The sequence below is a fragment of the Anomaloglossus baeobatrachus genome, chromosome 4 (genome assembly GCF_048569485.1).
Source record: "Anomaloglossus baeobatrachus isolate aAnoBae1 chromosome 4, aAnoBae1.hap1, whole genome shotgun sequence".
NCBI classification, from domain to species: Eukaryota; Metazoa; Chordata; class Amphibia; order Anura; family Aromobatidae; genus Anomaloglossus; species Anomaloglossus baeobatrachus.
This window is the reverse complement of record NC_134356.1, coordinates 173,826,788-173,845,169: the sequence shown is the minus strand read 5'-3', so window position 1 is coordinate 173,845,169 and position 18,382 is coordinate 173,826,788. Positions and strand designations below refer to the sequence as shown.

Below are 18,382 nucleotides of genomic sequence, written 5' to 3'. Positions count from 1 at the left end.
TAGCCCAAAGTCAGAGTGGTTCAGTCACACTAGGTGCATAGTCAGTACACTAGTAAATGTTAGGTATGATTTTTGGTCATAGAAAAAATTCCCAGTCAGAATATTTGTACACACACTCCCCTCTGATAATATATTAACAAAAGGGGGGAGGGAGTTCTACAGGTAGCTACTTAGGACTGCTACCTAGTACAGTCGACCAACAAATTATTTTATGGACCCGTAGTTAATTAAATCCCAGTTGGGTAAACTTATCTTGCTGAAGAGTGAAGAATAATCCCGACGTGTTTCCCCCACTTTATTTGGGGTTCATCAGGAGATGTTACCACACTGTTAAAATTCACACATTCCAGGTCAACTTTTAGTTTTGTGTCCTGCAGACAGATCCCTTTAAGATGTTGTATAAGGTGATGAAATGGTCCTCCTGTCCTGTGCCAGAGGGGACCTCAGCAACCCACCCTGTCAGTACGGGGCTGAATAGGATCCGCCAAGATTCACTGGCTCAAAGTCACCTTTCCTCCCTTACGGCACTTCATATATGGGGGGCAGACAATGTCACAGCCGACTTCATGAGCAGGCGTCAAGTACGGCAAGGGGAGTGGTGTCTGCACAAAGAAGTCTTCCACCAGATAGTACATCTTTGGGGGTGCCCGACGGTAGACCTCTTTGCAACCAGATCCAACAGACAAGTACACCGGTTCTGTTCCCTCAACCCTCTTGACAGACCTTGGGCAGTAGACGCATTTCAGGTTTCATGGGGAGGAGGTCTGCTGTATGCCTTCCCACCCCTGATATTGCTTCCGGCAGTCTTGAAGAAGGCCCGGGAGGACAAAGCCAGATTGCTCCTCATCGCTCCCTTCTGGCCCAGGAGGCCTTGGTTTTACTGGCTCCAGAGGATGTCAGTGTCAGACCCTTGGATCCTCTCGGAGAGGCTAGATCTCCTCTCAATAGACCGAAAAACTAATTTCTCTAAAATCAATTTTTATTTATAAACATTAAAATGGTTAAATCAAGCCATATCTTATCATATATATAGCTATATCGGTCAAATGAGCACATGTAAGGCTGCAACCTGGTCCTCTCCTATGACCTTGTTTAATCACTATCGGTTGGATTTGTCTGCCACGGTGGATTTGACCTTTGGTAGAAGGGTACTAGAAGCTGTGGTCCCTCCCTGATGGTGTTCTTTAGAATCTCTCTGGTGGCGCTGTCGTGGTAGGGGAGGCGTAAATTGTTACTGGGGATTCTGCGGAAATATTAACCCCCCCCCTTTTAATTTCCTGTTTTAGTTGATGGTCTGGTGGGTGATTTGGGGGACCAATGGCAATAGAATATCCAGTCCCGTGTTTAGTACTTATTCACCCCCCAGCCTCTTTTTCCATTGGTGGTTTTGAGCTGGTGGTTACGGCTGGGAGTAAGTGTGGTTGGGGGGGGGGGGGCAAGTTAATGTTAATAGGTTTATTAGTTAAACACCTGATTTTTGAGCTTCGAGGACCCTACCCAATATAAGTTGGGGGCTCTTTTGGTTTGGATACGGCGAGTTATGTGCCGCATGCATTCTACATCAGAAGAGGTGACACAGACTGCTGATGTGGTTCACCCTCAAGATAGTTTGAGTGACGTGGAAATTGGGAGTCTCGGCGGTATCAGGGATATGTTAGGCCTCAGGGGTTGTTTTAGCTTGGCTGTTTGGACCAGGTTTTCATTGTAGGTGTTGGGGCTGGCTTTTGCCGGAAGTACTCAGTACGGTGTGTTTGGTTTGGGCTCCGAAGATGTAAGCTTACACCGGGTTGATGATTCAGGGGTTTTTAGGGATTTAACTGGTTTTGGTTTGTAAGTGCAATAAGGCTCAGAATAAGGTCACTGGGACAATCTAAATAATTTGTCCGGGTGGACATGGTCGTACGGTCTGGTAAGAGATTGTCACAGATGGCCACCGGGTGGCGCAATAATAGCACAAAAATCCAATACCACCCATGTAACACAGCCTAAGCCTTAAAGTCTATCATTACTATTACCAACAGAGCTAACAGCCATGAATCATCGTGACCCGGACTCACCCATAAAGTGCACTTGTACCCGGATGTGTTGAGTCGCTCCGACGCGCGTTTCATATCCGGCTTCCTGGGGGGAGGGGCGCAGGGATTAAGTGTAATGTGCATGTTTTTATATGGGGTGTCTGGGGCGAGATCGTTGCTGTTTAGGCGCGTGCAGGGGGCTGGATGCCGCACATAGAGTCCGTCTCATCCGGTCATTTCAGAGGAGGCACGGATCGTAAGAATACTTTCGCTGACGTCAGTTAACCCACGCCTCCCCCTAAGGAAGCTTCCTCTTTGGGGACACATGCTGAGGCTTCCCTGCGCATGCGCTCCCAGTGGGACCACATCTACTACTTTGCCTACTACTTTTACATCTTTCACTTGCCGTGAAAGGGCACGAATAGGATCGTAAGAAAATCATGCAAAAATAACGAGAATCAGCCTAAGCCTAAAGAATATGACCTTGTATAGTCCTTAAAAGATGTTCTAGATGGGTTTGAGATAATAATCAATAACTTGGCTAGCTATTTCGTCATCAGCTGACGGTCTCCTTTTTTTATCAGCCCCAGATCCCCGAGAGTGGAGCCCCAAAGGGTCCGTGCGGTTTCTTCCTGAAAGCTGCCAAAGTAGTCTGCCATCTTGTGTTTCTTCTTCCTGCTCCGCTGTTATACAGCCAGCTGATTCAGAGAGTCCGGGGTTAAGTGCTGGAAATTCTCCCTGCACTTTTTAAACCGTCCAATTATAGATGAGGAAAAACCTCAAAACAGCTGCTTCCAACTGGTTCTTCACCTGACAGCTGATTCAAAACTTCTCTCAAATATCACTAAAAATGTGTTAACCCTATCATTACTGTTGATGAAAGAAACAGGATTAAAGGGGAAGTACACATAAAAGCTTTATCATACCTATACTATTATAGGGTCTGTGCAACCATGAAGTCACCAAGCTAAGGTGCTACGTGGGCCTATCATTATGCTCATCTGAAAAATTTAGAGTGCTGTTAGGCTATCTCCTCCATTCTGTCAGTCCCTGAAAATCGTACTTCACTTAGATGTTATCTGAGTGTGGTCCAATTTTTTCAACAGACCCATTGGCTTGCATGGCCGAGTGCGATCCGATTTACAGAGGCAAATCGGGCATACTGCATTAATTTTCATCAGATAGACTCGGACCAAGGAAAAAATCGGGCATGTGCACGGCTCCATAAAATAACGTTGGTCCGAGTGCGATGCAATGTTTGGTCAAATCGCACTTGACCGAAAATAGTCTTCTGTACCTTGCCTTACATGTAGTGCACCAGGCCGGCTATAGGAGAATGGGAGTGTGAGTGGTCGCTCATCAGCATTTTGCACCTGTACTGCCTCTCCATATGTTTCTTGTCTGCAGTGTATTGATGATATAACCGTACATTGGCAAGTATAGCTTCTTATTTTTCTGTCATATTGATAAATAACTTCCATTATTTCCATTTTTACCAGAAATGAAGTCAGAACTCAGTGTCTTAATGGAACGTCTGGAGGTTCAAATGGACGATCCTGAATTCCAGAACGAGACCTTGGTGGCTGTGCGATCGATTTGCCAGGAGAACAGTAAGAAATAAATATATATATATGTATATTTATATATATAATCTAAGCTTATGTGTATGTGTATGTGTGTGTATGTACCTCCGCTAAAGGAAGTCGCATTTACAATCACAAAATTTTGCACTCTCGTCATGTGACTCAGGGAACATCATAGACTATGCTTTGAGGGGAAAATGTAACCCTCACTTTATCGTTATTCACCAAAAATCCTGCTTACATTAAAGTCAATGGAGCTGGGAGCTACATGTCATTAATAGGAGCTGTGTTTGGTTGCTATAGGCAACAAAGGACATTCTTAGTATAAGAAGCTTATGTGTGAGGTGATGTGATATCCGTGGAGGGACAGATAGTGTCACGGCCGGGCGGTCGGGTAGACCCAGGAGGTGGATCCACTGGACCGGACTCTAAGATGGTGGTAAGGAGTCCGGCAGCTGAAGCACTGAAGGGCGGCAGAACAGTCCGTGCAAGTGAGGGCAGCGGAGGAGTCCCTGGGACCACGGAGTCACAGATGGTGGTACTGGTGACGTAGCTCAGGTTCGGAAGCCGAGATGATAGTAGGCGGGGTCCGGAACCTCTGGAGCGGGATGACGGGTCACCGCAGGGATCCGAGATGGTACGGACTGTCAGCTGGCAGACGGACAGCGTGCGGGGTTCAGGACACAGCAGGCCGGATGGCGCGGCAGGTACGGCTCTACAAAGAGAGATAGGTGAGTATAGGCACATAAACACCAGGAGACCTGACTCCTAGCTCAGGGAACACGAAGATCAGGCCCCGCCCCCTTGGACAATGACCCCCTATATACCCTGTACCTGTGCAACCTCATTTCCTGTTAATGGACGCTGGCCCTTTAAGAAAGGGTCAGTGACCGCGCGCGCGCGCCCTAATGCGCATGCGCGCCGCCCGAGTGCCAGAAGCCAGGGAAGGAGGCTGCGAGGAGGACGCAGGGGAGCCGGCCAGGTCCAGGGAAGCTGTCGGGTGCCGGGATCGGGGTCCAGGGACCCTGGGACGGACGGGATCCGGTGGCTGGAGCGCGGGGAGCGTGGCAGGTGAGCCGGGGAGCGGGGGTGAGGACCCGGGGAGCGTGACAGTACCCCCCCCCCACGCCCCCCTCCCCGCAACCGGGACATGAAGGCACGGATAAGAGGAGTACCCACGTTCTCCCTGGGCTCCCAAGACCTATCCTCAGGACCATACCCCTCCCAGTCCACCAGGAAGAACTGCCGACCTCGTACGGTCTTCATGGCCACGATATCCCTTACCGCGTAGATGTCATCATCGGCAATAGGTGGAGGAGCCGGACTGGCAGCAGCGGAGAAAGGACCAAGGACAACCGGCTTGAGCAGGGAGACGTGGAATGAGTTGGGTATCCTCATCGTGGCCGGGAGCTGTAGCTTGTAGGATACCTCATTGATCTTGCGGAGGACCTTAAACGGCCCGATGTAGCGAGGACCCAGCTTGTAGGACGGTATCTTCAATCGGATGTACTGGGAAGCAAGCCAGACCAGGTCACCAGGAGAGAAACACGGAGGATCCAGACGTCTCTTGTCAGCGTGTTTCTTCATCCGCTGGGAAGCGCGCCCAAGGGACGCCTTGACAGAGTCCCAAATGGTAGCAAAGTCACGGACAGTAGTATCAGCAGCCGGGACATCCGATGAAGGGGATATAGGCAGCGGGACGGCGGGCTGAAGTCCGTAAACAACATGGAAGGGTGATTTGGAGGATGACTCACTGACGTGGTGGTTATGGGCGAATTCAGCCCAAGGCAGAAGCGAGGACCAGTCGTCGTGATGGGCGTTGACATAGTGACGTAGGTATGAGGTCAAGATTTGATTGACCCTCTCCACTTGGCCATTAGACTGAGGATGGTAAGCAGAGGAAAAGTCCAGAGTCACTCCCAGATGTTTGCATAGAGCCCTCCAGAAGCGGGAGGTGAACTGGGTTCCTCTGTCGGACACGATGTGGGATGGAAAGCCATGCAAGCGAAAGATGTGATGTATATAGGCTTCCGCGAGTTCCTGAGCAGAGGGCAGTCCGGCCATAGGAACGAAGTGGGCCATTTTGGAGAATCGATCAACCACGACCCATATGACTGTGTGCCCGGAGGATAATGGCAAGTCCGTAATAAAGTCCATAGCTATGTGTTGCCACGGGACTGAGGGTATCGGCAGAGGCAGAAGACGGCCATGGGGCAAGTGGTTGGGCGTCTTGTTCCTGGCACAGGAGGAGCAGGCAGAGACAAAAGCAGCGACGTCCGTGCGAAGGGATGGCCACCAGTAATGGCGTACAATCGCACCCCATGTTCTCTTCTGGCCTGCATGGCCGGCTGTTTTTGAGGCATGACCCCAGTGTAACACTTTTTTCCTGTCGGTCTCAGAGACATAGGTCTTCCCGGGCGGTATCTGGGCTAGAGTGACAGGGGCCACCGGAATGATGTTGCTAGGACAGATGATGGGTTGGGTAGTCGCTTCCTCCTGCTCCATGGGCATGAAAGACCTGGACAAGGCATCAGCGCGTACATTCTTGTCCGCGGGTCGGAAGTGAAGCTGAAAGTCAAACCTGGCAAAGAATAAAGACCACCTGGCTTGCCGTGGGTTCAGTCGCTGAGCGGACCGCAGGTATTCCAAGTTCTTGTGGTCAGTGTAAATTATCACGGGATACACTGCACCTTCCAGGAGGTAGCGCCATTCCTCCAGTGCCAGTTTGACTGCCAAGAGCTCTCGGTCCCCGATGGTGTAGTTGCGTTCGGACGCTGAGAAGCCCTTGGAGAAGAATCCGCAAGTCACCATCTTCCCGGAGGAGGATTTCTGCATGAGCACTGCTCCGGCTCCTGAGGAGGAGGCATCCACCTCCAAGGTGAACTGGCGGTTTAACTCCGGACGGTGGAGTACAGGAGAGGAAGCAAAAGCCCGCTTCAATGAGCCAAACGCGGCGTCGGCCGCAGGCGACCAGTCCTTTGGATTTGCCTCTTTCTTAGTCAAAGCGGAAAGTGGAGCAGTCAGAGCAGAGAAGTGAGGGATGAATTGGCGGTAGTAGTTGGCGAATCCCAGGAAGCGTTGGATTGCTTTCAGTCCAGAAGGGGGAGGCCAGTTGAGAATGGCGGAGACCTTCTTGGGATCCATCTGCAGTCCAGTCTCAGAGATGACGTACCCCAAAAAGGGGAGTGTAGACTGCTCAAAGACACACTTCTCATACTTTGCGTACAGGCGATTCTCTCTCAATCTTCGTAGAACCAGCTGTACGTGCTCTCTGTGGGTTGAGAGGTCCGGAGAGAAGACAAGGATGTCATCTAGATATACTACCACACAGGTGTAGAGGAGGTCTCGGAACACGTCGTTCACCAGTTCTTGGAAGACGGCAGGAGCATTACACAGGCCGAAGGGCATCACGCAGTACTCATAATGTCCATCGCGCGTATTGAACGCGGTCTTCCATTCGTCACCAGAGCGGATGCGCACCAGATTGTAAGCACCCCGAAGGTCCAGCTTGGTGAACACACGAGCCCCCCTAAGTCGGTCAAACAATTCGGGGATGAGCGGCAGAGGGTACTTGTTTTTGACTGTGATCTGATTCAGACCCCGGTAGTCGATGCAGGGGCGTAAATCGCCCTCTTTTTTCTTGACAAAGAAGAAACCTGCTCCAGCAGGAGAGGAGGACCTCCGAATGAATCCCCTTGCCAGGCTCTCTGAGATGTAAGCAGACATAGCCCTTGTTTCGGCTGGAGATAAAGGATATATCCGTCCTCGTGGTGGCGTTGTTCCAGGGAGCAGGTCGATGGCACAATCGTATGGACGATGTGGCGGCAGTACCTCGGATTCCTTTTTATCAAAGACATCCGCAAAAGTCCAATAGGCCGAGGGCAGCCCCGGTAGGTTCTCAGGAACCAGAGGTTGTCGGATGGGTTGTGTGGATTTTAGACATTTCTCATGACACGAAGAACCCCAGCGGGTGATGTCGCCTGTACCCCAGCTGACTGATGGTTCGTGGGCCCGTAACCATGGAAGACCCAGCAGGATCTGATGGGACATGTGAGGGAGGACGTAGAAGGCGATGGTCTCGGTGTGAAGAGCACCGATCCGCAGTTCAACCGGCCTGGTGGTCCAGGAGATGGTGTCAGAAAGGGGTCTCCCATCTACAGAGGCAATCACCAGGGGCTTGTTGAGTGGAATAACAGGCACTTGGTATTTGTCCACGGTGGCTTGCTGGATGAAATTGCCTGCTGCCCCGGAATCGAGGTAGGCCTCAGCCGTGAACCGCGTCTCTCCCGTTGTCACTTGCACGGTCCATGTGACCGGATCAGAGAGAGTCCCAGCACCTAGGGTGGCCTCTCCTACCAACCCTAGGCTTTGGAGTTTCCCGGCCTTTCCGGACAGGAACGGAGGAGGTGTGTGCCCTCACCGCAGTAAAAGCAGAGACCCTGGGCAAGCCGCTCTGCTCTACGTTGTGCAGACTGACGCACTCGGTCAATCTGCATGGGCTCGTGGACGGGACTCCCAGCTGTTGATGACTGAGGTACGGAGGGCTTCTGTGGAGGAGAGGGATGCCGGACTGGACGTCTCTCCCGAGACAGCTCTTTGGAGCGCTCCTGAAAACGGATGTCTACTCGAGTTGCTAGGGCAATCAGGGCCTCTAGGGTGGAGGGCACGTCACGGCCCGCCAACTCGTCTTTGATGCGGCTTGAGAGACCCTCCCAGAAGGCGGCTGTTAGGGCCTCATTATTCCAGCTGAGTTCTGAAGCCAACGTGCGGAAACGAATGGCGTATTGGCCCACCGTCAGTGTTCCTTGACGCAAGCGGAGAAGGGATGAAGCAGACGCAGAGGCGCGTCCCGGCTCGTCAAAAGTGCTGCGAAAGGCCTGCAGGAACTCTTGAAGATCCTTGGTCATAGGGTCCTCCTTTTCCCACAAGGGGTTCATCCACGCTAGCGCCTCGCCCTCCAGGTGAGACATTATAAAGGCGACCTTGGCTTGGTCAGAGGCGAACAGATGTGGCAGCTGCGTGAAATGAAGAGAACACTGGTTAATGAAGCCCCTGCAGGTCTTGGGATCTCCAGCATAACGAGGTGGTGAAGCCAACCGGAGTTGGGAAGCACCCGACGAGGCTGCCACTGGTGCGGGAGCCGTGGATTGTCCATTGGAGGACCTGGGTGCCGCAGGCGTCATGGATGCTTGTAACGTGTACAGGCGGGTGTCCACGGAGGTCATAAATTGCAGCATGCGGGTCTGTACTTCACGCTGGCGTTGGAGTTCCTCTTGCAGGGCCAATAGTGCTGCAGCGGGATCCATGGCCTGATCTTACTGTCACGGCCGGGCGGTCGGGTAGACCCAGGAGGTGGATCCACTGGACCGGACTCTAAGATGGTGGTAAGGAGTCCGGCAGCTGAAGCACTGAAGGGCGGCAGAACAGTCCGTGCAAGTGAGGGCAGCGGAGGAGTCCCTGGGACCACGGAGTCACAGATGGTGGTACTGGTGACGTAGCTCAGGTTCGGAAGCCGAGATGATAGTAGGCGGGGTCCGGAACCTCTGGAGCGGGATGACGGGTCACCGCAGGGATCCGAGATGGTACGGACTGTCAGCTGGCAGACGGACAGCGTGCGGGGTTCAGGACACAGCAGGCCGGATGGCGCGGCAGGTACGGCTCTACAAAGAGAGATAGGTGAGTATAGGCACATAAACACCAGGAGACCTGACTCCTAGCTCAGGGAACACGAAGATCAGGCCCCGCCCCCTTGGACAATGACCCCCTATATACCCTGTACCTGTGCAACCTCATTTCCTGTTAATGGACGCTGGCCCTTTAAGAAAGGGTCAGTGACCGCGCGCGCGCCCTAATGCGCATGCGCGCCGCCCGAGTGCCAGAAGCCAGGGAAGGAGGCTGCGAGGAGGACGCAGGGGAGCCGGCCAGGTCCAGGGAAGCTGTCGGGTGCCGGGATCGGGGTCCAGGGACCCTGGGACGGACGGGATCCGGTGGCTGGAGCGCGGGGAGCGTGGCAGGTGAGCCGGGGAGCGGGGGTGAGGACCCGGGGAGCGTGACAGATAGAGAGACAGAGAGAGACAGACAGGGACAGACAGGAAGAGATGAAGAGGGAGAGACGAAGGGACAGAGAGAAAGAGGGACGGCGATAGAGGGGTATGGGGAGAGAGTGAAGGACGGGGAGAAAGAGAGAGACAGACAGGGAGAGTGAGACAGAGAGCGAGACAGCAAGAGAAAGAGAGAGGCAACAGAGAGACAAAGAGAGTTAAGGCCGCTTTACACACTGCGATATCTGTACCGATATCGCCAGCGTGCGTACCCGCCCCCATCGGTTGTGCGACACGGGCAAATCTCTGCCCGTGTCGCACAACATCGCCTGGACCCGTCACACGGACTTACCTTCCCTGCAACGTCTCTGTGACCGGCGAACCGCCTCCTTTCTAAGGGGGCGGTTCGTTCAGCGCCACAGCGACGTCACAGCAGCGTCACTGAACCGCCGCCCAATAGAAGCGGAGGGGCAGAGATGAGCGGGACGAACATCCCGCCCACCTCCTTCCCTACGAATTGTGGCCGGGAGGCAGGTAAGGAGAGGTTCCTCGTTCCTGCGGTGTCACACGTACCGATGTGTACTGCCGCAGGAACGAGGAACAACTTCGTTACTGCTGCAGTAACGATATTTGAGAATGGACCCCCATGTCACCAATGAGCGTTTTTGCGACGATGCAAAATCGCTCATAGGTGTCACACGCAACGGCATCGCTAAAGCGACCGGATTTGTGTCACAAATTCCGTGACCCAACGAGATCACTTGAGCGATGTCGTAGCGTGTAAAGCCCGCTTTAGAGACAGACAGAGAAACAAAGAGACAGAGAGAGACAGCAAGAGAGAGAGATAGAGAGAGACAGACAGAGAGAAACAGACAGAGACAGACAAACATACAGAGAGACAGAGAGAAACAGACAGAGACTCAGAAACAGAGAGAGATGGATAGAGATACAGAGAGAGAGAGACAAAGAGAGATACAGACAGAGTTAGAGACAGCCAGAAAGAGACAGAGAGAGACAGCCAGAGATATATATATACATATATATATATATATATATATATACAGAGAGAGACAGACAAACAGACAGAGACACAGAAACAGAGAGAGATGGATAGAGAGACAGACAGAGAGGGAGACACTTAGGGGTACTTTGCACACTACGGTATCGCAAGCCGATGCTGCGATGCCGAGCGTGATAGTCTTCGCCCCCGTCGCAGCTGCAATATCATTGTGATAGCTGCCGTAGCGAACATTATCGCTATGGCAGCTTCACATATACTCTCCTGTCGTGCGACGTCGCTCTGGCCGGCGAACCGCCTCCTTATTAAGGGGGCGGGTTGTGAGGCGTCACTGAAACGTCACGGCAGGCGGCCAATAGGAGCGGAGGGGCGGAGATGAGCAGGATGTAAACATCCCCCCCACCTCCTTCCTTTCGCATAGCCGACGGGAGCCGCGGTGACGCAGGTAGGAGATGTTCCTCGCTCCTGCGACTTCACACACAGTGTGCTGTGTGCTGCCGCTGGAGCGAGGAGCAACATCGGACCGTTGCGTCAGCGTAATTATGGAATTCGCCAACGCTACACCGATGATACGATTACGACGCTTTTGCGCTCCTTAATCGTATCATCTAGGATTTACACACTACAATGTCGAGAGCGACGCAGGAAGTGCGTCACTTTCAACATGACCCCACCGATATTGCACCTGCGATGTCGTAGTGTGCAAAGTACCCCTTAGGCTGCTTTCACACATCAGTTTTTTTGCATCAGGCACAATCCGGATTAAAAACCTATGCAACGGATGTGTTGAAAAAACGGATCCGTTGCATAAGTTTTTCCATGTGGCCCGTCCGTTTTTTGACGGATGCGGCTTGATACTGAGCATGCGCAGTTCAAAAAACCGCATCCGGTGGACTGATGCGGTTTTTGCCGCAGGATGCTGCATCCGTCGTCCATAGGCTTGCATTGTATATAGCGCCGCATTGCGCCTGATCCGGCGCAATGCGTTTTTTTTTGCCGCACAAAAAATCGTGCCAAGCAACGTTCCATTCGGCCGCTGCATGGGCTAATGTAATATGCCGCATCTGGCAAAAAACGGACGCAACGCAAGGCCATGCGGCACAATACGGCGCTAATGCAAGTCTATGCGGAAAAACCGCAACCAGCGGCAAAAAAAACCCGGTTGCGTTTTTTCTGCAAAGCGCCGTATTGTGCCGCTCAGCAAAAAACGGATGTGTGAAAACAGCCTTAGTTACTATCCCGGGCCCGTGGCGAACAATACCGCTAGTATGCGTCACACAAACATACCTTCCTAACGACTTCGCTGTGGCCGGCAAACAAACTCTTTTTTAAGGGGGAGGTTCGTGCGGCGTCACAGCGGTGTTACACAGCGGGCCACCAATAGAAGTGGAGGGGTGGAGTGCAGCCGCATGAACGTCACTCCCACCTCGTTGCCGGAGGACGCAGGAACGATGTTGTTCGTTGTTCCCGGGGTGTCACACGTAGCGATGTGTGCTGCCTCAGGAACGACAAACAACCTGCGTCCAAAGTGAGCAACGATATTTGGGAAAGGAACGACGTGTCAACAATCAACGATTTTTTCCGTTTCTCGGATCGTTAGCGGTTGCTCGTAGGTGTCACACGCAACGACGTCGCTAACTACGCCGGATGTGCGTCACGAATTCCGTGACCCCAACAATATCTCATTAGCGATATCGTTGCGTGTAACGGGGCCTTTAGCGATTGAGAGCTGGGGATTGTATTCATTTTTAGCAGGCATTCTGCAATACTTCAGTTTTCCTGTAGAGGCGCTGCAGGCAGCATCCTACTTAAACAGCTCTGTATCTAAAGCCCCTAAGGCTATGTTCACACACTGTGTTTTTTACCCGCGTTTTTGGTCCGTTTTTGCTGCAGAAATTTCTTTAGATATTCTTGTAACCTTTCTGCAGTCATTTCCCAGCAAAACCTATGGGAAAAAAAAATTAGCTGTCCGCACACTGCGTTTTTTTCTTAAGAAAATTCTTTCAGTAGATTTTCTTAAGAAAAAGAATGAGCATGTCACTTCTTTTCTGCAGCTAACTGCTTTATTTCACTCCATTGACTGTAATGTAATCATGAAATAGCGCAGGAATAACGCAGGTAGCAAGTGATGTGCGTTATTCCTGTGTTATTCCTGCGTTATACCTGCGTTATTCCCGCGTTATTTTGCGTTTTCGGGACATAGTGTAAATCCCTGCCCTGCGTTTTGCAGGGAAGTTATGTCACTAGGACAGGAAGAGGAAGAAGAAGAGAAAAAAAAAGCGTGTGCTCTGCCGTATTTTTACTGTCCAGCCGAGGTAAAGACACAGTGGCGGCCCGGTATTCTCAGGCTGGGGGGGGCGAGGGACAGGTTAATGCCCCCCCCCCCTCCCGCAGCCCAGAATATCAGCCCACCGCTGCCCCGGGACTGTCGCATCCATTATGCGGCAGTCCCGGCGTGTTACCGGCTCTTCCTGTTGCCGTGATGCAGTGGCAATCAGGGTAATATGGAGTTAACGGCAACCAATAGCTGCCGCTAAGTTCAAGATTAGTAATGGCAGTGTCTATGACGCGCTGTCACTAATCTGTAAGTGACAGTAAAGAAACACTCACAAACACCGAAAAATCCTTTATTTTGAATAAAAGACAAAAAGCCCCTTTTTCTCCACTGTATTAACCCCCCGAAACACACAGCTCCGGCGTAATCCACAGCAATGTCCCGCGGCACTTCCAGCTCTGCTCCAGCCGCGTGTGACAGTTCTCCACGCAGCCTCGGTCAGGGAGCGAGTGCTGAATGCGGCTCCCTCAGCGAGGCTGCGGGTAACTTCAGGACATTTCTCACGGCCGCTGATGTGAACATAATACCGGCCGCGAGAAGTGCAGTGTGTGTGGGGGGAAACATCATATATAAAGAATATCTATCCCCCTATTATCTATCTATTTATCTATCCATCCCTCCATCTATCTATCTATCTATATTATTTATCTATTATCTATCCATCTATTATCTATCCATCTATCTATCTATCTATCTATATTATTTATCTATCTATCTATCTATCTATTATCTATCTATCTATCTATATTATGTATCTATCTATCTATTATCTATCTATCTATCTATCTATCTTATTTATCTATCTATCTATCTATTATCTATCTTTCTATATTATCTATCTATTCCCCTAAATATCTATCTATTATCTATCTATTATCTATTCCCCTAAATATCTATCTATTATCTATCTATATATCTTATTTATCTATCTATTCCCCTAAATATCTATTATCTATCTATATCTATCTATCTATCTATTATCTATCTATTATCTATCTATCTATATCCCTAAATAACTATCTATTATCTGTCTATATCTATCTATCTATCTATTATCTATTATCTGTTCCCCTAAATATCTATCCATCTATCTATCTATCTATCTATCTATCTATTATCTATTATCTATTCCCCTAAATATCTATCCATCTATCTATCTATCTATTATCTATTCCCCTAAATATCTATCTATCTATCTCTGTATTATCAAATCAAATAAGCTTTATTGGCAGGACCAAATACAAATTAGTTTTGCCAAAGCAAGTGTACATTAGGGACTGGGGCTGTGGGGATGGTGGGTGGGGACTGTAGACTGTATTATCTATCTATCTATCTATCTATTATCTATTCCCCTAAATATCTATTATCTATCTATCTCTGTATTATCTATCTATCTATCTATCTGTCTCTGTATTATCTATCTATCTATTATCTATCTTTCTATATTATCTATCCCCCTAAATATCTATCCATCTATCTATCCATCTATCTATCTATCTACCTACCTACCGTATCTATCTATCTCTGTATTATCTATCTATCTATCTATCTATCTATCTATCTTTGTATTATCTATCTATCTATCTATCTATCTATTATCTATCTATCTATTATCTATTCCCCTAAATATCTATTATCTATCTATATCTATCTCTGTATTATCTATCTATCTATGTATCTATCTATCTATCTATCTGTCTCTGTATTATCTATCTATCTATCTATCTATTATCTATCTTTCTATATTATCTATCAAATCAAATCAAATAAGCTTTATTGGCAGGACCAAATACAAATTAGTTTTGCCAAAGCAAGTGTACATTAGGGACTGGGGCTGTGGGATGGTGGGTGGAGACTGTAGGAAGGATGGATGGGGCACATCCAGGGTGGGGACTGTGGTGGCACTTCTAGGATGGGAAGTCCATGGCTTATGATGGGGCATATCTATCTCTGTATTATCTATCTATCTATTATCTATCTTTCTATATTATCTATCTATTCCCCTAAATATCTATCCATCTATCTATCTATCTATCTACCGTATCTATCTATCTATCTCTGTATTATCTATCTATCTATCTATTATCTATCTATTATCTATTCCCCTAAATATCTATTATCTATCTATATCTATCTCTGTATTATCTATCTCTGTATTATCTATCTATCTATCTATCTATCTATCTATCTATCTATCTATCTCTGTATTATCTATCTATCTATCTATCTCTGTATTATCTATCTATCTATCTCTGTATTATCTATCTATCAAATCAAATCAAATAAGCTTTATTGGCAGGACCAAATACAAATTAGTTTTGCCAAAGCAAGTGTACATTAGGGACTGGGGCTGTGGGGATGGTGGGTGGGGACTGTAGGAAGGATGGATGGGGCACATCCAGGGTAGGGACTGTGGGGGCACTTCTAGGATGGGGGCTATGGAAGTCCATGGCTTATGATGGGGCATATCCAGGGTGGGGACTGTAGTAACGGTGGTTGGGGCATATCCAGGGCGGGGATTGGGGGGCCACATCTGGGATGGGGGGCTATGGAAGTCCATGACTTATCATAGTTCTTTTTCTCGAAGTCTATGACATTCGCTCACATACTGCGCTGCTATCTCCACTGCGCTCTCTTCTTCTCCCAGCAGGATATATATTTTCTCTTCCTCCTTCATGGAGCTGAAATCCGGGAAGAGATGGGAGAGTCTCCTGAAGTGAGTGTCCCTCACTGCTGAGTACTTGGTGCATTGTAGCAGGAAGTGGGTTTCATCCTCCAGGGCCTCCAGGTCACAGTGTTGGCACAGTCTGTCCTCCCTGGGCTTGTAGTTCTGCTTGTGTCGACCGGATTCGATGGCTAGACTGTGGGCACTGAGTCTATATCGGCTCAGGGTCCTGCGGTCTCTGGGATCCGGGAGTTTTTCCAGATATGGGGCCAGTCTGTAGTCTCTCTGTAGTCTCTGGTACGTGGTTAGTTTCTGTGAGGTGTTGATGTCGGTCCTCCAGTCATTGACATACCTCTCCTGGCCCTCGTCTACCATCTTCCTGATTCTGGTTCTTGTCAGGCTGGTGTGATTGGTTATTTTGTCCAGTTGCGTTTGGGAGAGCTGTGCCAGGGGTCCTGGTTCATCTGGCCCACATATATATATCAGAGCTTTGTGGTGATGGGAGCTTGGATTGCTACTCTGTAGGTGAGCCTGAAATGATAGTGACCTCTTCAGAGCTGCTAGGTGTAGAGGGAATCTGCCCAGCTCGGCTCGACAGGCACTGTTAGAGGTGCTTCGATGGACCTGGAGAAGGTGCTTACAGAATTCCAGGTGAAATATTTCTGTTGGGCTGGAATCCCACCTTGACCAATCTGGGTAAGTGTGAAGGCCCCAGACTTCGCTGCCATACAGGAGGATTGGGACGATGATGGAATCGAAGATTTTTAGCCAGACCCTCACTGGTGGCTTCAGATGATACAATTTCCTTCGGATGGCATAAAAGGTTTTGCAGGCCTTGTTTTTCAGGGTCTCTATCTATCTATCTCTGTATTATCTATCTATCTCTGTATTATCTATCTATCTATCTATCTATTATCTATCTATCTATTATCTATTCCCCTAAATATCTATTATCTATCTATATCTATCTCTGTATTATCTATCTATCTATCTCTGTATTATCTATCTATCTATGTATCTATCTCTGTATTATTTATCTATCTATCTATCTCTGTATTATCTATCTATCTATCTCTGTATTATCTATCTATCTATCTATGTATCTATCTATCTCTGTAGTATCTATCTATCTATCTATCTCTGTATTATCTATCTATCTCTGTATTATCTATCTATCTCTGTATTATCTATCTATCTATCTATCTATCTATTATCTATCTATTATCTATTCCCCTAAATATCTATTATCTATCTATATCTATCTCTGTATTATCTATCTATCTATCTCTGTATTATCTATCTATCTATCTATCTATCTATGTATCTATCTATCTCTGTATTATCTATCTATCTATCTATCTCTGTATTATCTATCTATCTATCTCTGTATTATCTATCTATCTATCTCTGTATTATCTATCTATCTATCTATCTCTGTATTATCTATCTATCTATTTATCTATCTATCTATCTATCTCTGTATTATCTATCTATCTATCTATCTCTGTATTATCTATCTATCTCTGTATTATCTATCTATCTATCTATCTATCTATCATTCTATCTATCTCTGTATTATCTATCTATCTATTATCTTTCTTTGTCGCTCCATTGGGAGACCCAGACAATTGGGGTGTATAGCTTCTGCCTCTAGAGGCCACACAAAGTATTACACTTTAAAAAGTGTAACCCCTCCCCTCTGCCTATACACCCTCCCATGGCCCACGGGCTCCTCAGTTTTTTATGTTTCTTCCTTGACCTCTCAGGCATCAGCTTTTTCGTCCTACGCCATGAACGCCGTCCTGGACTCCACTAGCCGTACGGCAGTAGCATCTGCTAACTCCGTGGCAGTCCGCAGGGCCATGTGGCTGCGCGAATGGAAAGCAGACTCTGCTTCCAAAAGGTTCTTAACTGGTTTGCCTTTTTCTGGCGACCGTTTATTTGGCGAACGATTGGATGAGATTATTAAGGAATCCTCGGGAAAGGACTCCTCCTTACCCCAATCCAAACCTAAGAGACCTCAGCATAGAAAAATCCAATCGAGGTTTCGGTCCTTTCGTCCCTCCGCCAAGCCCCAATCCTCTTCGTCCAACCGGCCGGAGAAAGGCCAGAGGAACTCCTATGCGTGGCGGTCCAAGTCGCGCCCCCAAAAGGCCGCAGGAGGCACTGCCTCCAAGACGGCCTCCTCATGACTCTCGGCCTCACCTAGCCACATCCTCGGTCGGTGGCAGGCTCTCCTGCTTTGGCGACGCCTGGTGGCCACACGTTCAAGACCGATGGGTGAGAGACATTTTGTCTCATGGTTACAGGATAGAGTTCAGCTCTCGACCTACGGCTCGTTTCTTCAGAACCTCCCCACCCCCCGCACAGGCCGACGCACTTTTTCAGGCAGTGGACGCTCTAAAGATCGAAGGAGTTGTGATTCCCGTTCCCCTTCAGGAACGTGGTCGCGGATTTTACTCCAACTTGTTCGTGGTGCCAAAAAAGGACGGGTCATTCCGTCCCGTTCTGGACCTCAAGTTACTCAGCAGTCATGTGAGAACCAGACGGTTTCGGATGGAATCTCTCCGCTCAGTCATCGCCTCGATGTCACAAGGAGACTTCCTAGCATCGATCGACATCAAGGATGCTTATTTCCATGTGCCGATTGCACCCGAACATCAACGTTTCCTGCGTTTCGCCATCGGGGACGAACACCTCCAGTTCGTGGCATTGCCTTTCGGCC

General features: G+C 49.0%; 1 protein-coding gene across 1 annotated transcript in view; it reads left to right on the top strand.

Annotated features, from left to right (window-relative positions):
* Nucleotides 1–18,382, top strand: part of LOC142302352 (telomere repeats-binding bouquet formation protein 1-like) — a 152,269-nt gene that overhangs the window by 67,920 nt on the left and 65,967 nt on the right. Inside the window, exon 12 of the mRNA XM_075343411.1 lies at nt 3,515–3,625. Within this exon, the coding sequence (XP_075199526.1) occupies nt 3,515–3,625 (111 nt within the window). The remainder of the gene's footprint in view (nt 1–3,514; nt 3,626–18,382) is intronic.